General features: G+C 40.1%; 1 protein-coding gene across 1 annotated transcript; it reads right to left on the reverse strand.

Moving 5' to 3' along the window:
- Positions 1-16,876, reverse strand: pomgnt2 (protein O-linked mannose N-acetylglucosaminyltransferase 2 (beta 1,4-)). The gene is made up of 2 exons (XM_042490591.2): positions 16,661-16,876; positions 1-6,390 (listed from the first exon to the last, which is right to left on the reverse strand). The coding sequence occupies exon 2, from the start codon at positions 6,303-6,305 to the stop codon at positions 4,503-4,505; it is 1,803 nt and encodes a 600-aa protein (XP_042346525.1). The 5' UTR covers positions 6,306-6,390; positions 16,661-16,876; the 3' UTR covers positions 1-4,502.
- Between the last annotated feature and the right edge of the window lie 7,417 nt (positions 16,877-24,293).

Raw genomic sequence — 24,293 nt, forward strand, 5'->3', positions numbered from 1 at the left:
TCAAAGTATCAAAAAATAAGTTTATTAAAAGGCAACGAAAAAGTCTTTCACAGAGGAAGGCAAAATCAAAATCACTCTAAAGAGGCAGGAAAAAGTAACAACAAAAAATCACTCAGATGAGGCAGCAAAAAAATCACAACAACAAAAAAAAAAAATCACTCAGACGAGGAGGCAAAAGTTACAACAAAAAATCACTCTGACGAGGAATTAACTACTAGCAAAGAGAACAAAAGACCAACAGAGTAAGAAACAAAACAAGGTACTTGACCTGAGCAATAAGCAGGAGCAAGCAACAAACAAAATGTGACTTGACATAGAGTTTGAGCATGGAAATGACGCTGGTTCTCTGACTGACAAGACAAACTGGCACAGGACAAAGGGAGACGCTGACTATATATTCACAAGGTAAGGGGGAACAGGTGGAGACAATCGGGGCGGGCTGACAATCACACTGGCGGGAAACATACAAAGGGAGGAAGTAAGTGACCTGAAACGAGAGGAGAGTTAGAATTTCAAAATAAAACAGGAAATCATGAGACAACATAGACACAAAAAAAGGCAAATCAACATAATTTCCTAGACATGACACCATATTAACAAACATTCTGTGAATACTCTAGGAGAACTCCTAAATTAGTCTAAACAAAATCTTGCAAGGAGTCCCCAAAAAATCACAGATCAACTGAGTATGAGAGAGACAGAAACTTTTACTTTAGTAAGAAGAAGAAGTGGTTAACCCTGTTGCTAGGTATGATGCATTCTTTCAATAGATGTGATTGGTTGTCACAGACACTCCCTTCTCCATGACACCCCATGGAAATGAGATGCACTCACATCTCCCACCAAACACAAAAACACTATCACAAGAAATAAAAGTGATCACAACACTAAAACATATTTGCAGCTGAAAAAATGCAACAGGGATGACTTACAGCCATCGCAAGCAATACTTTGTTGCAGTATTTATGTATGTTTGGGGGGTATCCTATATTTGAGTTTTTATATTTATGTCAACTTTGACTTTTACTCCACTACATTTACCCTAAACATTTTCATAACTTTACCACTGCAAAATAAAATTAAAAGTTCCAGTGAATCGCTGGCCAGTTCTTGCAAGTTAAATCATAGGTCAATCACTAAAGGGGAAGTGCAAAAAAGTGCTCTCAAAGCTGCAGTTAAGTTTTGATTTCCAATCAGGCCAAGCTATCTGTCAGATTAGGTGCTTCATGTTCACCACTACATTCCACTCAGCAATGAGATCCACTTCATGATAGGAGCAGAAAGTGGCATCCCACAGCAGAAAGGGCAAGTAATGATTCCAGAGGAAAAAGATTTGTGAGAGGCATTGTGAAGAGGACCTGTTTTTCCTATAAGTGTAAAATATGCTCAGTTTTTAAGGTGATGTACATGTAAAGCTTTAAACCAAAGTACAGCGCTTCCAGTCTCCAGTCTCATTTTGTGACACAGGTCATTACATTTTACTTTTATTTCTTCATGAAGAACTGAAGCCTCAAGCAAGTCCAGTTGCCTACCATATTGCACATAGCATTTTCAAATGTTATTACAGACAGAAACTACTGAAACAAAACAGATATTGTAATAAATAAGCTTCTTTATTCAATCACTGTTACTAAAAACAAAAACCCACCTCCAATTATTTGCTAATGTAGAAAACAGAAATGTGCACTCTGTCATTTCACTTAGCACATACAGTATGAAGTCTCCTCTGAGACAGGACAGGGGCACATACAAATTTAGCAATACAACACAAGCATACATATCGAAACCATCACATCCTGCACAAAAAAGTGATATATGGTTAATTCTGAAATCCTGGGGCTGTATTCATAGAGCTTCCTACACAAAGTGTTGCTCTTAGTGACAAAATTCTAAGGAAAGTCTTTGAATTATGACTTTTTCAAAGAATGTCACATTATAGTTAAAACCAGATCCTGGTAAATATATAAGTTTTACACAGAGTATCTTAGCCCTTACAAGAGCTCCTAAGGTGAAAAAATGTTAGGAGTAGGGAGGAGGACTTTTAAGAGGCTTTAGAGTTTCTAAAGCTGAGGAGAACATGACGGGTTACAGTGAGTTAATGAAATTCTGCAGATAAAATGATGCAGGGACAATGTCTGTGCACGATCTCATTAGAGATTTGCTAACTTGTCCCATTCAATGCAACAACGATATAACACCGAACATAACGTTATCACACTAAGAAATTCGGCAACTGGGAAAATGTTACAGTGCAGAGTGATGTGATCAAAAAAACAGATCTTTCACAGTCTCATATTATGTTTTAGTTCAATCAGTTTCCACTGGGTGTCCACACTTTGTAGGCTCACAAAATAGCACACCTGTGACAACCAATCACATCTGTTAAAACAATGCATCACTCCCAGCAACAGGGTCAACCACACCTCCTCACTGTCCTTTCCTTGCTCAGAGTTGCTATGAGAATTTTCCTAAATCACTTCTAAGCTGGGACTCCTTGCTAGAATTTTTTAGGCAGAGTCAGGAGCTCTCTGAGAGTACTCTCAGAATGTTTGTGAACACAGCCCCAGACCTCAAGTAAAGGAAATGAACCTCATAGTGTCCTGCAGTCAAACATGACAAAGAGGGCAATGCCATGTTTAGAAGATACTGTGTTGGGTCAAAAAAGTACAATGTTGTCATAACAATGGCACAATAATACACAATATGTTGTTGGCAGTGCTTTCTTAAAACTGTGCCTTTCCATAAGCCATCTCTTGCTACAGCTCCACTGCCACATACTATGACCTCCAATTCCAGTGTTTAAAGGCCCTGACACACCAAGCTGATGGTCAGCCATTAGTGAGCATCCGTAGCCCTCGTCCATGTGGTGTGCCCTGCACCGTTGACCCTCGTTGATGCTAGCTGGCTTTTATTCAGTCAATTGAGTGAGATTGAAACAAACTTGTTCAATAAGGTCAGGTTTTCTTGCCATTAAGCTCTTTAGCAAATGTGTGTGTTGTTCCCTAATGGTTTGTGTTATTGGTAAATATGCTTTGTTCTAACAACATTGAATTGTGTTGTTGATGTGCTAACTGGCTAAGTAGTCTCAAGCATTTTTCCTGTTTCCCTTTTTGAATGACAATTACAGACTACCACTGTCTGCTGGTATGTAGGGGTATCTGCTTTTATGCGGAACGTAACTGCTGGTTGGCTGTCAGTTTGGTATGTTCATGTGCAACGTATTGGCCAAGACCGGTGACGTGAGGCAATGCAGAAGGGGGCTTTCGTCGTCACTAGTTCTCTGATGTCAGATTTGTGTGTCTGGGCCTTAACAAATCAACATCTTTGCAGTCTAGCTACCAATAAGCAGGACTTTATTTAAAAAAAATGTGATGAAAAACAACTTTAAGAGCCAGCTTTAGATTTCTGTTGTTTTAAACTAAAATTCAACATTTTAGTTTGAATTTTGAGGAAAGATACAAGACACATATCTGGGAATGTAATTACTATTAACCTAGGTTTAGACAAGGCAGTAACATTCCTTGTTATCTTAATGAAAATGCTGTAAAATCCAGCTGTCCAACAGCACACTGCTATAATTATCACAGTTGTATTTAGTGCCAATTAGATAATTTTTATTTATTTATGCAGTAAAACGCATGCAAATTATTTGTGGCTGGGCACTGCTGAAACACAAAACGTGTTTGTACATTTATAACATGTAGGAGAACAATTTAAGAGATAATGCTATTAAATAATATCACAAAAGGCTCCATAAAATGAAATTATACATATCTTTACGTTCAGAGTCAAAAACAATTACTGTGGCATTTCCGAAAACTCTTACTTACTTCACACTAGTCTGTCACAACATCTCTGAATAACATTTTAAAATGGTTTTATTAATCAAGAACATTCTTAAACATGTGAAAGTAGTATGGCATGAATGACAGAAAATGCTGCTCTGATTTTGGCTAGGTTCTGCAGATTATGGTGTATGTAATTATACAGGTGGAGGGTAAACTAAGCCACACAGGTATCACACACAGCAGACATCGGACAAGTCAGAAAACATTAAAAATCTTGCTATTCTAAAATCTTTCTTGCTCTCAACAGAAAAGCTATATTGCATACTGTAAAAAGTACAGAACCAGTGTTTTGACTTATACTAAGAAAACATGTTATATATTATTTGCACATAAATAGATCTGTTTCTGATCTGATCTGAATTCTATGCTTTCCTTTCATTAACGGCTGTTGCCATTGAGCTCTGAACCTATGGTTCAAGTCTTTTACAGTTCTTCCTGAATCTCTAAGTTGCCTGTGCTGGCTAAAAAGAAACCTGCTGTGCAAGAGTTCAGCTGCCTGTTCTAGGATTGTAGGGATATGCCATATCACATTTGCCAATCCCCAATGAACAAACTGTAATTGAACAGTCCATTGTCCCAATTTGATTGTCTGGAACAAGCATGACTCAACCTCTGTGTAAAACTGCACAACTAAATAACCCATGAGGTTTTGTTCTAGGTCTTGCACATTAAAACATCTGCAAAGGGGCCCAAGAGGTTCTTGTTGAAAATACACCTGACCCACACCAGGTAAGTGGTGAAGGGCTTAATGTTCTCTGAAAACGTGTAGTTCTGCTGGGGAAGGATATAAGGCATGTAGGTGTTCTCTCCCTGCTCTTGGATCCACACCTCATACTTCACCTCTCTCACCTTCAGGTATTTTAGATTCCACGGGATCTGCCAAGAGACAGTGAGTTTAGCCTCATTAGTGGTTTGTACTGAGGTCTGACACTGGGGTTCTCTGACCCGGCCTGGGTGGACTGTGCTTGCCGGCTTTAACTTTTTCATGCTGGGCTTTGTACTCATGCCCTCTTTGAGGACTTCCAAAAAGGAAGGGATGTCCACCAAAGTGTCCTGGTAGATCCGGAAGAGCCACTCTGGGTTGCGGCAGCACAAGTGCCTGGGGACATCTTTGCTCACTAGAATTCGCTCTTGCTCCTCCTTCTCCAGATGAGCAATGCCCCCTTGTTCCCAGGGTCTGTCTGGGTGGGTAATTGTGTTCTCCTCCTTAGTGTTCCTCCAGGAGACATAGTGGAGGTCCATGCCTGGAAGGGTGGCAAGGGTTTTATATGGGGTGTACTGCTCTGGGTTCACAGCAAAGGGGAACAGCTCTACCACAACAGCTCCTATGGGGAGGAAGAGTGAGGTGATAAGCTGAGCTCCATGCATACTGACTAACATGGAAGCACGGCTGATCACCTGGACAATACTGGGGAAAGACTGTTCCTCTAAAGATACTGTGACCACTCTCATCTGGAACTCCTGCGCCAACACCATGATTAACTCTGCTTCATTCAGTATAAGTCTTGTTGTTGAACGACTAAACACAACTATGTATTCATCCCTTTTCTCTTTTTCATCTTCAGCACTCCCTCTATTCCTCTCCACCTCCTCCCCCCTTGTGATGTTCATTTTCTCCATCAGAGCCCTGGCAAACTGCCGGATCTCATTTCCTGAGACCAACATGTTGGCTTTGGGCCCTTGTGGTTGAACAAAACCATACTGGTACCAGGTGGTCATCTTGGACAAGCCAACGTAAGATTTTGTAAAACACATGAGCTTGCCAAAGTTCCTAAGCTGATCTTTGAGCAGTGGCTGCTTGCTGCTGAGAAGTCTGTACAGGTCAAAGTGTGGGCCTTCACCCCAGCCCTCCATAAAAACCAAGCGTGCCTCATCATCCAAGTCTGAATACTGTTTCATAGTGTAGAAGGCTGGGATCAGGTCATCATGGAATACATGCATTAAGTTGTCTGGATTAAACCGGTTTAGGATCAGTGTCACATCTGGTACGAACACAGGCTTAGGCATAAACTTTAAAGCAGCAGCAGGGAGCTCTAAAAAGTTGAAGTACTGAGTGTTGTGATCTTCTACTGAGGACAAGTCCAGCAGGGCAGGTTGGAAGCGCCTCGACCCAAGGTTTGGCAACATGACAGAAGAATTGGAATGGAAGAACACAAACTCCTCCGCCTCTGAGCAGTAGCAGAGGTAGTCAAAACGGCAGATGCGGTCAGTGTGCATCTTGCCAGTGCAGACCATGCGGGTGCCATGTTCCTGAAGAGCCTGAAGGGCAACATGGTAGTCGATGCGGGCCTGCGAGAGGTCCTGGGACTGCCTTGTCATATGAAGCTCTTCCTCCAGCAGGGCAGCGTGCTCACTAAGCTTGGAATACTTCCAAAGCAGAGCTGCCACCACAGAGACCAGTAGTCCATTAAGAAGCGCTCCCACGCTCATCCTGCAGCCTGCCACTGAAGCCCGCATCACTGCTGCTGCAGACCCAAATCCCGACTCCAAATGGCCTCCAACCTCAGAGGGAAGTAAAAAGACATCCGCCACCACACCACGACTAAGGAAAGAGAGAAGAGGAGGACAATAGGACAGGGTAGGTAAGGGGAAAAAAAGAGAAAAGAAGAGAGGACATAATGTTAAAAACAAACTTTATGAAAATAACCTAAAACCAGGGCACACAAAAGAGCAGTGACGTAATTACCAAATCAATAGTCAAGCCTGTAATACTGCAGCGCTCTTTAAGTAATAGATACCATGCAGTGATTCATGACAGCAGGTTTTAGCGCTCACCTTTGGCAATAGTGGTTGTTTACCTTGGTTTACAAATGAGACATTTTCCTAACCATAAATACCCCATTACCCTCCCTGGATATGTCAAGACAAATTACACTGCAAGGAGGCACAGAGAAAAGAACACGAGTATTTCTCCCAACTCTTCTTATCTGAAAACTGAGAGACAAGTGAGTCATTGAGACACTCTAAATCAAACCAACAGCCAAAAGCCAGCAGCTGCCTGCAAACACGAGACAACTCGCATGCTAAACACCCATCTGAGGGCTAGCTTACAACAAAGGTTTCATATTAATTAATGATTTTGATTTGCTTTTCTATTCCTCACTTTTCCAAATGCATGAGGTGCATGCAAATAACAACATGCACCAACACACAGCTGAGAGGAGGGAAAGAGGTTATCTGTGCTTCAGGATGACAGCTAATATGGAATTCAGAGAGCGACTCTTTTCTTTTCTGAAACTGGCCTTCAGGCAGCGAGTGAACTAAATAAGGTCAAACTAAACCAAGACAGGAGTGAACACACACATATGCACACACACACACACACATACACGCACACGCGCACACACACACACACACACACACACACACACACACACACACACACACACACACACACACATCAATTCATAAAGGCAGACATGAACAACACACAGGCTCAAGCTGAGATAAACTTGTTTTCTGTTTCTCTCTCTCTTGGGTTAGCAGTATTCCAGAACTCACTAAACTTCTATTACTGCTCTGGCTTTTTTCTAATGCTCCACATTACCTAAATTCGTTTCATTTCATTCTATTCCGTTTCTGTCTTACACGATTTGCACTTTTTCTTTTTGTGTTCCATAGTTGTGATCTTTCTCTTTCTAACTCCTCTGTAAGGGAAGTCGCTATTGGCTCTCTCAAAAGTCGCTAGATGACATCATCAACTAACATGCATAATATGAAATTCTGAGAGAGGCAAAAGTAATAGAAAATGCTGACAAGGTATTGTACAAACTAACTATCTGTGTATTTACAAGCTTATTTTTGTTGCCATATAACTATAATGTTATTTTGGGTTTTTTTGTTTGTTTGTTTGTTTGTTTGTTTGTTTATTTTTGTTTGTTTGTTTTTGTGACCTAATGAATGCAGAGCAAAACAAAACGTGATCTTGTAGCTCATATTTGTCCAGAGGAGGAGAGGGACAAGTAACTGACTGAGTGTGTGAGTGAGACTGACTGAGACAGAGAGAACTGTGTGAGGGATTTTGGGGTGTGAAACTAAGAAAGAGTGAATATTTAAACAAAAACGTAATGTCTCTGCTGTAACCATACAAAATCATAAGCTGCACACCTGTGATTCATTTGCAGGGCTGGCAGCTCTCAGAGTCCGCTGCAGGTTGGGACTGCGAGGCTGCTGGTCGGACTGGCTGCATGAGTGCTGTGAGAGTGATGAGCATGGATCTATTATAAATATTATAAATCTGGTTACAACTGTGGGGGCGGCGCTTCATTCATTACTATGAGAGCTGCTCAGTGGTGCACGAAACAGAGAAAACTCTTTCATTGGGTTTAGAAAAGTGTAAAGTACCCGGATCTACTGGCCCATAGAGCATGCATAGAAGGGATTAACGACAGCCGAACGCGGCCGAGTGCGGCCGAGTGTACCCGAGCATTGATTCCAACCCACTGGCTCACTCACACAAGTTACCCAAGTTGAGTGCTCGAAGCAAACAAAACACACACACAAATATACATACAACCTATTAGGGAATCATATCGTAATCATGACCAGAGAAATTAAATTAACAGAATCAAAATGTGTTGTGCCCACAAAAATATAATAATAGGTGGTGCCTTGTAATATTGCCCCGTGTATTATTACACAGCTCAACTTTAAGTAAATACTACATTCAGTACCATTTGGTAACTGTCACTAGTGCTCCGCGCTGCTCACTGATAACCAGTAGTTTGAATACTGACAGCAGACTCTGATACAGACACGGTAAGACGTCCATATTACAGGCTTTACAGCCAACAACGTATGGATGTGTTGTAAAATGGTAAAAATGATGAATTATGATTCAAAAATATCAATTACTACAGCTGGCGCAAAGCCTGTGCTGTGCCAGGGACTCCAAGAGTTACATGCGCGTTCACGCGATAGAGTCCCACGGGTCCTACGCGCGTTCATTTTATGTCTGGAGAAATACCGAATTCCAAATCTTTATTCAGAAAATGGCACATTTTATGTCTCTCGCTGTACTCGGCTCTCATTAGCTTGGTTGTAATGTGAACCGCGGAGCGGGATGTGTTAGATTCTTCTTGCAGAAGCTTTCTCAAAACAAGTAGTGAGATTTGCTTCGTCAACACAATTATTTCCCAGATCACTAGAAAAAAGTCGCTATAGATTTGTCGCTGGTCACTTTTGACAAATTAAGTCATCAAGGGGGTTTGGACAGTCACTAGATATAGAGACAAAGTCGCCAAGTTGGCAACACTGGTTGTCTCTGTTCTGCAGGAGCACAGCAAAGTCCCTGGGCTATTTTTGACATCCCAAAAAGTACAAAATGTCACGAGCAAAAGGGTCACTCTTTTTGATGAAACTCAGCAAATACACATTAGTGCATTAGTGCCAAGGTTTGTCCTTGCACAGTCTCATTTACTAAGCACCCACGATTAAAATGTAGAAACGACAGTCTTGTGTCTTTATGGATACATGATGTTTGTGTGAGGTGCATTCAATGCTGCCTAAAAGATACAGCGCATCTCTGAACTATACCAGTGGACTCTGTCTTTCACTATTTTAAATGCAATAACAAAACTGGAGATATAATGGAAATGAATGTTTGGTAATAGTATTACTATCACTGACATTGTATCTGTGTGCCAGTGTCTGTGCCCATGCTTAAGGGTTAACACACAGCACCACAGCAATTCATCTGTATACTGGACTAAGGCTGCATCTGAGGATTATTTTCCTCATCTACTATTTTCTCAATTTATCAGTAAACTGTTTGGTCAATAAAATGTGAGGCAACTGTGAAAAAAAAAAGCTTCTGAACACCAAGGTGAGCTATAGATACAAGATCTTCATTTGGTGACATTAGGAAAGAGAAGCAGATGCTGAGACACAGAATTCCTGGCATTTCAGATAAAGAAATTATTTCAATAATTATTCAAATATTGTAGAATAGGCTGTGTTATGACCCCTGGGGTCATCTTGGTCTTTTCTGTGCCTGTGGTGAGCTGCAGGTGGAGTGCCATCATTGGGTGTTCCAGGGGCCTGGCTGCTACAGGACTGGCTTCTTGGGGATTGGAGGGCTTTTTAAGATGAGAAAACCAACAGCTCCGCCTTCCCTGCTTTCTCCACTCTCAACAGAGCCAGGTAGAGAAAGTGTTTTTTCTACAATTCTGTACTTTGTGATTTGGTAATCCATCAGTGCCTTTTGGCCTTATTTTGTGTTTAATGCTGATTCTGGGTTCGTAGCTTATGTAAATACTATTTTTGGTTTATTGTAGTCATTGTATATAATCGAGCACTTAAAGTGAGTAACCGTTTTTCTTCTATTGAACATTTTCCCATTTTCAGTTAGGAATTTAGGTAAGAGACCTGTCTTTTGTTTGACTTTTGTTTTTAGGCAAGTTAGTGGAATGAGGTGTGTTTTGTGTTGTATTCTGTTGGTTTGCTCACGTCCAAGTAATAAGCTGCTCATTTTGCCTTCAATAAGCACTGTAAGCTGGTTTGTCCTTGAGAGTGGGAGAGCTGGAAAGCACCTTCATGTTGTGTCTAGGTCCCACCTACAATTATTTTCTAGCCACTGACTAATAAATGAATTTACTGAAAGCCTACACTGGGCTGGATCAAAGTCCAGCCCACTTGAATTAAAGGTACAGAGCAAACACCGAGTGGCATGTTATTTTACACTGTGTGTACACTGTATTGAGCCTAAAGTGCAGCCATAGTGACCACTGGAGGACCTGTCAGCTCCTTAACCATGTGTCTGTGAAGATCTGTGCAGAGGTATGGAGGACTACAACTGCCCAAATCAAAAATAAATAAAAAAATAAATAAATGTGTCAATAAATAAATGAATATGCCCAAAATGCCAATATTTAATTGTTTCCCTATTCATTTTCCATTTTATTTACCAATTTATTCATTTTTATATTTATTTGCTTATTTATTTATGTATTATTTTATTTATTTAATTTCCCAGTTTATTTTACATATTTATTTATTAATTTTTAAATGTATCTATTTATTTTTTTGTGTAATTATTTATGCATTTATTTATGTATTATTTTCTCTTTTTTCCTTTTCCACCTATATTTCCATATGCATTTCAACCTCATTCAGCAAATGAGGCAAAAAGAGAAAATAAATTAATTTAAAGCTGCAAGCAGCGATGAACGGGCCCTCGCACCTCTGCGCATGCCGGAGCTACTTGCTGGACTCTGACTGATGAGATCTCTCATCTCTCTGAAAAAGGGCAATACTGCGTGCAGCAGTGAATTACTACTTCCTCCATGTAGTGATAAGGCTGGAGATGACCTAAGTCACTTTAGCAGGTGCGTGTGTGTATTGTGATCTGCCACCTACAACACTGTTGTGAGCTAACTCACAGCAACAAACATGGGAAAAAATGACGGTATATTTGTCCTATTTCCTGATAATCTAAGTCCCTAAATGTGTCTTTCATTGCTGCTTAAATATAATGCTGCTAAGAGGGTCTGGAAAATTGCTAAATACAATAAAGTCAGCTGGTTGGTAGTGTTTTCCTCCTGTACCCTGGAACCTTAGATCATCTTGTTTGTTTGCAGAAAGATGAGGCCATTGTTTTTTTACATAACAGTATGTATTTCAATGTTGCTTACCGTTAAAACTCTCTGACTGACTGCACCATCGTCCACTATTCTGCAAGGCTCTCTGTCACAATGTCCTTGAGTGCTGAGAGTAGTATAACGATGGAGTAGGAGCGCACTCTGACTCTGTCTCTCTCTGACTCTTTTTCTCTGTGCCAGAGGTGTGAAAAAACAAGCAGACAGCCTGTGTTATTGAAGGAGGCTGTAGTTGTTCTAATCTGCTGATTTTACAGTGCAGAGAGAAAGGTCAACAATGGAGTAAGCGCTCTATCTGCTGGACAACTATAGAAGGCAACTATTTCTAAAACACTGCTGCATTATATGGTCTGTGAGCAGAGCTTACCTATCAGCGCATATGGTAAAAAATATGAGCCAAGGCTGATTTGCTCCATTTTGTCTGTATAAGGCTTATATCAGGTGATAATATAGGTACACTGAACAATCAGTTGGGCTCTAGCAGAAATGGCAAAAAATTGCCCAAAATTTTAAATGAAATGAAAATTGGTGGACTTTCTGTTGGGTTTAGGGCATGGCTCCAAGAGGCTTTTTTGTAGCTCTTGGGCATTTACACATTTTGTAGCTCTAGGTTAAACGGTTCGCGGGGGCTGCTTCATTGAAAATTAGTAGGTGGCGCTACAGAGCACATTTTGGCACATCACAGTAAAAAGAATAATATTAAATAACACATTATAGGTCTATTTAGTGTATGCAACGTTTCGTGAGTTTTTAAGCATCTTTAGCCCCTCAAACACAACTTCCTGTTTTATGGCAAAGAATGCGGCAGAACGTCAACAGCACTTGATGAAATCAAAAATCAAAAACTTTAGGGATCACTATGGTCTGGATGTGAAGTCGATCAGATGAAATCTGTAGGACAAGATGGTTTTAGAACTGAGGCTAGAATTACAAAAAATCTGAAAATTGAAATCAAAATGCCCTTCCTGTTGGGTTTAGGGCATGGCTCCAAGGCTTTTTTGTAGGTCTTGGTCTTGTACACATATTTCCCAAGTTTTATTGCTCTGAAATTTTTGTAGGGGGGTGCTGGAGAGCCATTTTGGTACATCAATTTGAAAAAATCATATCAGATATCACATTTTAGGATTTCTGATGGATCTAAAAAAATTTGATGTGTTTTCGTGCATGCCTTGCCCCTCATAAAGTGCTTTCTATTTTATGGCAAATAGTGTGTTACCATGGCAACAGCATGTGATGAAATCACAAACGTATTTTTTCACTGTATCATGAAAGTCTTTGCAGTAATATGACTGAATATGAGGTCGCTGGGGTTAACCTGCTCTAACCTGGGGAAACATCAAAGTGTAAAAAAAGTAACTTCCTCTGACCACTAAGTGGCATTATGGCTGTGATTCAAAACTCCACTGCAGATGTGTTCAGGCATGTACTCTCATCAAATGCGTGAAATTTTAACAACAATGAGAGTACCAGGAGGAAATCAACAATCTTGCACAGTGGTGCACAGACAACAACCTACTGCTCAATGTCAGCAAAACCAAGGAGCTGATTGTTGATTTTAGAAAGAAAATTTAGGAAACTTAGGAAGGCTGAATTCCATAGCAAGATCCTGGCTAACTTCTACAGAGGAGTAGTAGAAAGCATTCTGACTGGAAACATCATCAACTGGCATGATTTGTGCACAGCCCAGGACAGGAAGGCTCCACAGCAGGTGATTTAAACTGCCCAAAACATCACTGGTTCCCATCTACAGAGCATCAGTGACCTCGGTGAAGTGAGGTGTCTGCACAGAGCCCAAAGGATACTGAAAGACAGCAGCCACCCCAGCCACAGTCTGTTAACCCTGCTGACATCTAGAAAAGATACAGAAGTATCCACTGCAGAACCACCAGACTACAGAGCAGCTTCTTTCTCAGGCTATAAGACTCCTCAACTCCTCCTTTGATGCCAAAAGATGTAGCAGGGTTTAGGATCACCTTAAATTTAATTTCTTTTTTAAGAAAAATGACAATAAAGTTACCTTGTACCTTCACCTCAAATGACTACTGACAAGAGATCAGCTTTAAAAGGATACCTTGGAGTTTTTGAAGTGGGGCTGTATGGGGTATTTATCCATAACCTGTGTGTTCCTTAGAGTGAATGTCAGTCAGCACACCTTCAGTAAGGAGAAGCAGGCTGGAGTCTGACATGGAAGTGCAGCATTGTACTGCTGTGAATGGCACTCAGCACCAAAACGTCTTTTAGCAACATTAAAAAAGTCCCACCTAAAAAGATCAATTTCAGTTTAAATGTAAACTTCACTGAGAGTTTTTTCACAGCTTTAACTTCATGTCAGACTGCCCGTTTTGACAGGGGAGCCCACAACGGCTTCAGTTCCCCCATCCACAGGGTTCCCACATATTTTCATAGACAAAATTTAAAAACTTTTCAATGACTTTTTAAGGACCTTTGATAATCCACAAAGAAGATTACTGTTACAACTTCATTACACGCAGCAATAACTTTCCCAGAACTTCCAATAATTTATCTAATTCCATGACTTTTCAAGGCCTGGAAATGTGATTGTGAAATTCCATGACTTTCACAGGTTTTACATGACTGTGGAAGCCCTGCATTTATGCTCTTGTCAAAGCCACCAGACTCCATAGAGAAAAACTGGGGGTATTCCAGAAAAGAAGTTCTACAAACTATGAGTCTAACCCTGAACTCTGGGTTGATTTACATCGAGATGGGAAACTCTGAGTATTCGGTTCCAGAACAGCTGATCTGAATTAGTTTAATCAACTCTGAGTATGTTCAACTTGAGTTCAGCGCGTGCATGACCTCAATAAAAAGCCATTGCCAATGGCGCCCTGATACCTCGATTCACCATGGCAACCGCTGAGAAAAAGAAACCAAGCTGCTTTACTTCATTGGAACTAGAGGTCCTCATGCTGCCTATGGCAAATATAAGCCCATATTAAGAGAGAAAACTGTTGCAGCAGCTAAGGAGAGAAAAGCGGCATGGTAGAAAATTGCTGCTCGTGTCAATACGTAAGTTTGAATGCACATGTCCATTGACTTAACATTAACCGCGCTTTATCAAAATTGTGGCATTCATCTGAAAAAGTGATGGATCGAATAAATTTTGATTTCCATTTAAGTGCACTCCCACAGGGGGAAATGCACATGGAAGCAACTGAAAATTAAAATATAAAAACATCATTCATAAAGGTATGGCATATTTTGCTAAGCCAAGATTGTAGGCCGACCTCACTTTGGTTTTACTCATATTTGATGTTAAACAAAGTAAATATTCATTCAATGGCTATTTCAACATGTAGTCATTTAAACCCCCAACAGAATGCTGTTTTATATGTCCTCTCTCCTAATATCTCACTAAGTAAATTAACATTTGATATACTGATGTAAAGCAGACACTGTGAACATAATAGTTACTTTCTTCATGGGACTAAGAATTATATGATGATTGTGTATTTGATTATGGTGCATATGTGGGGATGGTATTTTTATTTAGCTAACTGATATCTGATTACTGATTTTGTTTTATTACTTTTATTTCATGTTGGTATGTTAGCTTGTTGGATGCTTTTTAAATTTTATTTATTACTGGAGTTTTGTTTTACTTTATTATTTTTAATATATTCATTTTATATTTCCTTTTTTAAAAATAATTTTTTATTTATTTTATACCTATTGGAGTCACTGGTTTGTATACTAAAATGTGGTGATGTGTATATGAAAATACAATGAAATACTAATTATAAAAACGGAGCACGATACACAAAATGTGCTCTTATGTAAGCGCACGTCCACGGTGTCTGAGATTGGATATGTACAGCCGCAGAATGCTATTAAGATAAATGATTGATTGTAATGAAAAACTGCCATTATAACAAATATTCATCGGGAAATGAGAGCACATCCATCGAGATCTGAAAATCCTCTCCCAACATAAGGCACTGCGTAATAATTCTTCTGCAATATCTATCGGATTGCAAAAATTCAGACAATCCATGTCTGATGGCTTCAGGTCGGAGGAGACAGGTAGAAACTCTGTGTTTCTTATAGAAAACCTGCCAGCGAGTGGGTTACGTTCACATAGTCAGTTACCATGGTGATTGACTCAGAGTTTGATTTAACTCTCTTTCTGGAACGGATAACACAGAGTTTCCCTCATCTCAGGGTTGACATAATCAGAGTTTTCACATAACCTGCTTTCTGAAATACCCCCCTGCTGCTTAAATCAGTGGGTTATTTTGTGTTATTGTGTGACTTTGGTGAATTCAAGCTAACCCTCAAAAATACCAAAGTCACACAATAACAAAATCTAACTAAGTGATGGAGGCAGCAGCACACCAGCAGCGTCTTTGTTCAAAGATGTTAAATCACTGTTTTTCTCCATGGAGTCTGCCTTTGAAAAAAACAATATAACAGCTTTATTGATGTGATGTTATTATTTTGATTTATTTTTTAACTTATTAGATAACCCAGTGTTTTATGTATTATAACGTTTTTATTTAATTATCACCAAAACCTGAGTACTTAATTTTATTCTTTTCATGTACTGCATGACTGGAATGACAACAAAGAATCCTTGACCTTTGATTTTCCTGTTGGAAATCGCTGTCTGACATTACAATGAAGCACAGAAAATACTCTCAATAAAGTGTACACTTAAATCAATATGTATTTTTTTTTAGGCGGGACTTTTTAAGGTGGCTAAAATATAAGCTATTTAGTTGCTGACCTCTCCACAGCAGTACACTGCTGAGATTCCATGTTGGACTCCAGCCTGCTTTTCCAAACTGGAGGTGTGCTGACTGACATCTACTGTTTGTGAATCAGTACTCAATACAGCCACACTTCAAAAAATCTGAACTCCCTTTAACACCTAAAGCACCAAAACACATTGCAACATAGTTTTGTGGTGTGTCAAAACGTGTAACTAAACATTAGATTATGAAATTATATATTATGTACATTCGAAATATAAATATGGACACTGTGAACAAGGGTTCTTCCTAGCTGCACTGTAATCAAATATTCTTTCATTCATACAGTCACACATTCACATAGCCTCTTCATATGCTGGAAGCTTCTTTCTCTCGAGAAAACAGCTGGACACGCTCGTTAGTGACAACACAGTGTGCAGAGACGGAGGCGCGTGACAGTCCGGCTAACACACATGTAGTGACACAAAGATCCGGTCATTCATACCTCAGTTCTCGGCAAAACGTTAGCTCCTCAGAGTGCTACACGTAATGGAACGCTCGTGGAAATGAAAATAAGAATCCCGTCAGAGGCGGACACTGACACGATGAGTAAAAACACCGGCGGCATCGGTCATTTCACTGACCGATACACTGGCGGTGCCTCTGCTGTTGTTGACAAGCTAGCCACCCATTAGCCGTGTGTCAGAGAGGCGGGGACAGAGCGCGGAGCACGGACAGACACACGGACCACAGGCGGACAGACGGACAGACGGAAACAGCTCCACCTACCACCCTGGGAAATCCCGCGCTCACATCTCGCGATAACTCTAACTATGACGTTGTGTGTGGCTTGTGTGGCCTGGGCTGGATCGGACTGGATGCCAAGCATTATCCCAAATCCTGAAATTGCATCCATGCTTCCCTCACTTGCGCCTATTCCTTGGGTCTAAGCTCCGCCCATCAGGGATGCATGGAGAGACGCAAGGAAACCACGAAAGAAGAGAGGAAACGAGCACAGACGGTTTTAAGAGACAGGAGATGACGTTTCCTTTGAAGCCTCACGTGAAGCAACACCCGTTTCTGATGATGGCAGCAGTTGATCAGCTGATTGGGCTGCTGCTGGTCGTTGTAGGTGCACTAAGCATGATGTGATGCTCACATAGAAAAGAGGAAAAGCCACAAAACTTTACAAACTCTGCATATGTGTTCGACTAAAGCTGAACTATAGAACAGGCATTTTCAGCAGCTGCTCTGCAGAGAAACTGCATCACCTGCTGCCAGGTCGTTAATGACGTCATCATATGATTATACTGTGACAGATTCTGACAGAGTACTTCACTGATGACAACAACCACTGATGTTTCTGTCTCACTGATGAACGCAGGTATGTTTCAATGAGCTTAAGTGACAAAAAAAACGTTGCTCTGAGGCAACAGACTGTATAGGCCCAAATAACTATGATATTAACCAAAAATGGAGCTAGTGCTGCAGCTGCTGTGTTCACTGAACCAGCGACAGTGTTGTGTCTGAGAGGGCCTTCACTGAGAGACTTGATGCAATACTTGAGATTACGGTTGATGATGATGATATTGGGCTGTTATGGTGCGCCCTCCGGTACAGGTGCCATATGCACAGCGCCTATTGGCGCGCGAGCAGCACTGCATCTGACCACAACTTGATCAGCTGTCAGTGGCCTTTAACAGCTGCAGAGACTTTTGATAGCATTGATGTCACATCTACACTAACAGATAAATAATAGCCTAATAATACAGATAGAGTTCGGCCTGTCAGTGACACAGCAACAGAGTTTCTCTTTTTAACAAACACCAGCACATAACCTGCACACTGTATTCATACTGTACCAAGTTCCGTTTAGAGTCGCAGAACCCTTTATTACCCTTTATTTTTATTTAATAACCCAGAATGTTGATCCCGATGATCAGGGATGATCAGCCTCATGTGTGACTGAATATAAATGAGAATAAAGGGTTTTATGACAGACAGACTCTCAGATCGATGGAGCCAATCATTAATGAAAACAAATGAAGATAGTTGTTTTTGGCCCTTTTTTGTTCTGTTTTTTTGGATAGTGAATCAGGAGATAAATGAAATATCAAACCAGGGAGTGATAAACTTGAGTGTAGTCTTTGATCTGTAAACTGTCAGTCAATAACTGCTGGGGGCGTGTCAACCGACAAAAGACTTCCGTAAAGACTGCTCTCGAGTGTCCTCGCTCATCGCTTCTCAGAGGTCCCTCCTTGATTCTCGACCCTTGGCACAAATAAGCGCTTTGGTGCGTCCTTTAAGATGGTGCATCAAGATCGACTTCCTGTCCAAGCGAGCATCAAGGAGCGAGGAAATGAAAAATATGAGGCTTGGGATCTGGCCCGTTGTGGCCTGCAAATCTGTTCTTCTTCTTCTCTAAATTTAATGGTGGATCGCAACCAATATGAGCCGGAACCCAACAAAACTGCATATTAATTCCAAGTCTTTGAAGTCTCATAATTATCATATGAATTTCCATCTGTAAATCTTTTCTAGTTGTTTCTTTTGAATTCAAACTTTTAAGAGCTGAAGCTGAGTCTGAACAAATGGCAACTCTTTCTGGTCTTACCTCCTCGATCCACTGCACTCCTATTATTATAGCAGTGAGTTCTGCTGTAAACACAGATAATTCATTATCAATCCTTTTACATAAGGTGATATAAAACTCTGGAAAAAACACTCTGTTCCCACACATCCACTTTCTGGCTCTTTAGATCCATTAGTAAATATTGGAATGAAGTTGTAATATTTATTTCCCAAATATTCAGTCACAAATATTATGTAAATTCTATTTAATCCATTTACACTTTAACTCAATAAACAGAAAGATCACACAGAGCTCTGGGAACATCCATGGAGGAACATTACCCCAGGCAACATATGGTCCATACTCAAAGCTATTCAATTTGTATTCTTATGCCATCACATTAATATGTCATCTAAAACCTTTGCCTTAACATGTCTGTAAATGCTCCCAACAAACATGTGTCACTTTGGTTGCAGGCTGTTCCTCTCCTGATCCCCGTAACTTAACCCAATAAGCTAATGACAACTTGGAGCGACTTAGATCTTAACGTAACTCATTAGCTTCTACCAGCAGCACATTAGTAGGAGTTGTTTTAACTGCATCAATACTGAGTCTTAGAGCTCTGAATTGTATTTTGTTCAGTTTTTCCAAAATACTCTTTGTTGCTGCACCATATACCATGCATCCATAATCTATACTGTATTAAAGCTCTATAGATGTCCAGGAGAGATTGTTTATCTGCTCCCCACTCACATCCAGAGACTGATCTCATGAGGTTCAAAACCTTTTTACACTTTGTTCAACCTGTGTAATATTGTTTCTCCATATACATTTCTCATTAAACCACAATCCTAAGTATTTGAACTCACTTACCCTTTCTAAGTTTTGCCCATATAATTCCAGGTGCACAGTATCTATCTTTCTCTTCCTGGTAAATACCATAAAGCAGGACTTTGAAACTGACATTTTTAAACCCGTCATATGACCATCTTTCAACCTTTAGAATAGCCTCCTGAATACAATTAATTATATGTTTGATATTTCTCACTCTTTTCCATATAGCCCCATCATCTACGTAAAGTGATGACCCAGTATCTCCACCAACATTCATAAAAATATCATTTATCACGATGTTAAACAGTATAGGGCTAATAGCACTACCTTGAGGAATACCATTTGCAAAATCAAAAGTTTCTGAGACTGCATCTCCAACTTTAACACAAAATGTTCTGTTAATCTGCAAATCTGATTTAGTTGTAAAACAAGTGTATAGTGATCCTTTTTTTAAGCTAACGTAGCAATACCTGTCTAAATACTCCTTTACGTTTTCATGTACCTAGACTATGTTTGTACATTATAGCAAAATGTATGTTTGACCCCTGTCAGTGGTATTACAATACTCAGTAGCATGTTATACATTAAAAAGTGAGAAAAAAAAATATGTGAAATATAAGTGAAATATTAACAACAGTAGTCAAATGAATACAGTAAGGCAAAACAGTCTGTAATGTATGAAATATAATTTCCAAGTGAAAAGTGGTGAAGTTGAAGAAAAATGGCAGTGGAGTGAAATACTCAAGTACCTGTACCTCAAAGTAGCGTAGTACTTAATTACAGTACATAGTAGGTGAAATTTTTTCTTTTATTCTTTTTATTATTTAGGATTCCCTCATGTTTTCATGGACAAAAAATCAAAATTTTTCATGACTTTTCAGGAACCCATAATACAATTTCCTGGTTGGAAAAGCATGCATTTGACTGCATCTGCAGCATATTATCTGTCCTGTTAACAGTACAGAACAGTACAGAATTTACGTCTGTGATCTTCAACCTGGCAGATTGAATCATCCTTTGGTTTCCTTTTCAGTGTTTTAACAATTGTGAAATCAGTTTAGGTCATGTTTGCTGTAGCTTCTGATGCAAGTCACTGCTGCTTAAGCTAACTTTCTGTGTGTGTCACAGCCAGCATAGATCACACCAGCATTCAACCTTGCATTCATGTGGTGTCAGAATAATTAATAAAATGAGTTCACAACTGGAAGAATTCTCCCTCAGGTGGGAACAACTCGTAAAGTTGATGTAATGACCTCTGTGTTCAGCAGTTAAATTTGCTTTCTTTTGACTGGTTTTATGTTGCTTTTATTTATTCATTTCCTGCTGTAACACAGAAGTGCTTTTATTTTGAAGAAGCAGTAGACAGGTGGGAAAAAGACAGAAATTGATTAGAGGGAAACACTGAAATAACAACAAGACAAACACAAACAAGGAGGAAATAGTTAAAAAGATGAATGGAGAGAGTTTAACAGAGTTGAGCTCCAGTCGAGTGGGCAACAAAGTATGGATTGAATTTATTTGTGTCTGTCTCATAATCAAGAGTTTTTGTGTATTTTATTACTTTATGGTATCATTAGAGCAGAGATTAATGTATTATGTATAAAGCTTCAGTTGGTTACTAACATGTTGTTTAAACGCTCTAAGCATTAAAATACAACGCATCTTCTTTGTAGCCTACATGTTATTTCCATGTTACAACTTAAAGCTCATGGACACACAAAAGTCAGAGGACGACTTCCCCACTCGTGAAACAGAACCACTGGAGGGGCAGAGAGTAGATGCAGTATGATATCATAAACACAAGTTCAGTTGTTTTTCCATGACTCAGCATGACTAGTGGTGGGCAGACTGTGGCTTCCTGTGGCAATGACAAAATGTTACATGGAAATGAATGACAAGTTATTTTTTCAACATTTTACTTTTCACTTATCATTGTTGTTGGCCTTAAGTGATCCTTACATTCTGTAATTGTAAAAATGTGCAGCTTATACACAGAATTGAAAAAAAAAAGTTTTAACATTTCATTCATTTTCCATAACCGCTTGTCCTCGTAAAGGTCGCAGGGGGGCTGGAGCCAATCCCAGCTGTCATCGGGCAGAAGGCGGGGTCCACCCTGGACAGGTCGCCAGACTATCGCAGGGCTGACACATATAGACAGACAACCTTTCACGCTCACAGTCAAATCTAAGGGCAATTAAGAGTCACCAATAAACCTGAGCTGCATGTCTTTGGACTATGGGAGGAAGCCGGAGACCCTGGAGAAAACCCACGCGGTCACAGGGAGAACATGCAAACTTCGCACAGAAGGGCCCCCATCCACGGACCGAACCCCATTCCAACCGGGTTTCAAACCAGAGACCCTCTTGCTGTGAGGCTAACCACGACGCCACCATGCTGCCCAGTTTTAATATTTCATCAACTAAAATGTTTGTTGCATTTCTATATAAACAAAGCATAATAAGGAAGTTAGTCAACATGGTTGTGTTGGTCACTCTGACATGATTCTTGAAGCAGACACCAACTGACCACAGTAGCAGAGCCCATGCTCACAGGTTCTGACAATCAGGTGCCAATCAGGCATCTGATTGTCAGCACCTGTGGAACCTTTCAAAACAAGAGTCAATAAACAGCAACGAAAAGCTGTTTGGCATTGGCAAGAAGATTTGGCAGATTACAACAAGGAAATGATCATCCCACAAATGCAATTTTCCTTACTTTTTATGCTTAGTATATACAGTATATATACATATATATATATATATATATATATATATAGAGAGAGAGAGAGAGAGAGAGAGAGAGAGAGAGAGAGCGAGAGAGAGAGACAGACACTAGTACTTGTACAAATTAGTTTGCTTTCATCACCAACACTGCAAAGTTAAAGTGCCAAACAAGGTGGCAGCCACTTTATTGTAAAATATATTAAGGAATGTTCATTTAAACCAATCATTAAGGTTGATGGGCTCATTTAGGCTCGGTCAATCAATTTTTCTTTCCATTCTTCATGTATGTTAATTTTAAGGACAACACACATGAAGGAACATTTTTGTAAATGTGCCAGTGTTAGCCATCAGATACATTTTTCAACTGTAGTTCTTCTGCAAGATGTTTTAAAACCTGTAAAATCTCAAAAATAAGGCCAGAGGTAAAGATCCCAGCCACCTGGATAACTGCCTTTTCACTTTGTAAAGATCTGGAAGAAGGTACAGGTTACACCAGGTAGCACTAAGAGGCTCAGCAAGAGCTTCAACCTTCAGGACACAAGGATCCTAATCTCATATATATTATTACACTCATTTTAAAGCACAAATTAAAGGAACTGTACCAAATTAAATTTCACTGACTTGTATTTTATATAATGTCATGTGACAAAAAAATTGATTCGGGGATGCACAATAATATTAGCACATTATTGCTATCGCCCAATATCAATTTTAAAATTAACTAGTGGAATCAGCCAACATGCTTTTTCTTATTATGCACAGTGAGCAAATATTACATACATTAACAAGCACTGCATTTAATGTCTCCATCTACTGGTGAGCCATCATGATAAGAGTATACATAATAAAATGTTAATCCCACTTCTTAAGAGCCTTGATGATCATTAAAATAGGAAAAGGTGCATATCGATATTGGTATCAGTTATCGGCCAAATGAGTTGTTATAAGTCGGCATATCAGATATTGGCAAAAAATCCAATACTGTGCATCCCTATATTGACTGAATGATTTATTGAATCAGCTGTGTTACCCTCAATGTAAGGCTTAAATATGTTGGGGGCAAAATTGTCTTTCTTGTTATTTAAGGTTGCTGGCTCCTGAACATAACTGAGTCAGCATGCACCAGACCATAACCAGGCCATCAGTGCAACATGTCAACTTCCCAGCTGATGCAGAAACAATCGACCACAGGTGAAGGAGGTACAGACATCGGTGAATTACACTAATGCCTCTGCTATAGGAAATGTAAATAACATTGTGTGTCTGTCTGTCTGTCTGTCTGTTTAGTTGCTAATTGTGTGTTCAGTATGCAAAATGAAGTTGCTAGTGGACTTTGTTTACTAGGTCCAGAATGGAAAAATATTTTCAACACACAACAGATTTCCCTTTATCAAGCTAACTCCTGAGCATTGCTGGAGAAGCAAAGTGCGATTCTGAGAACAGTGTATACACTGACTTTGTCGGCTGGTGTGAGATCTATGCCCTGCAAATCAATGCCAACAAGACAAAGGAGATGGTCATAGACTTCAGGAGGAAGTCACCCCCTGTCACACCGGTGAGAATCCAGGGAAAAGAGGTAGAGACAGTGGACTCTTACAAGTACCTTGGTGTTCACCTCAATAATAATCTGGATTGGACTACAAACACAGATGCCCTGTAAGAGAAGGGCCAGAGTCGACTCCACCTGCTGAGGAGACTGAGGTCCTTCGGAGTCTGCAGGACCCTGTTAAAGACATTCTATGACTCCGTTGTAGCATCTGCCCTCTTCTATGCAGTGGCCTGCTGGGGGGGACGCAGTGACAGGGATAGAAACAGGATCGACAAACTAGTGCGGAGGTTTTGCTCTGTGCTGGGATGTTCTCTGGAATCTGTGGTCGTGGTGGGTGAGAGGAGGATGTTGGCAAAGCCGACATCCATCATGGACAACTCTCACCACCCTCTGCATGAGACTGTGAGTGCGCTGAGCACCCTCGCTGCAGGAAGGAGTGCTTTCGCAGATCATTCATCCC

Source organism: Plectropomus leopardus, chromosome 11, assembly GCF_026936395.1.
Source record: "Plectropomus leopardus strain MGB_pleo_1.0 chromosome 11, ASM2693639v1, whole genome shotgun sequence".
Lineage (NCBI taxonomy): Eukaryota > Metazoa > Chordata > Actinopteri > Perciformes > Serranidae > Plectropomus > Plectropomus leopardus.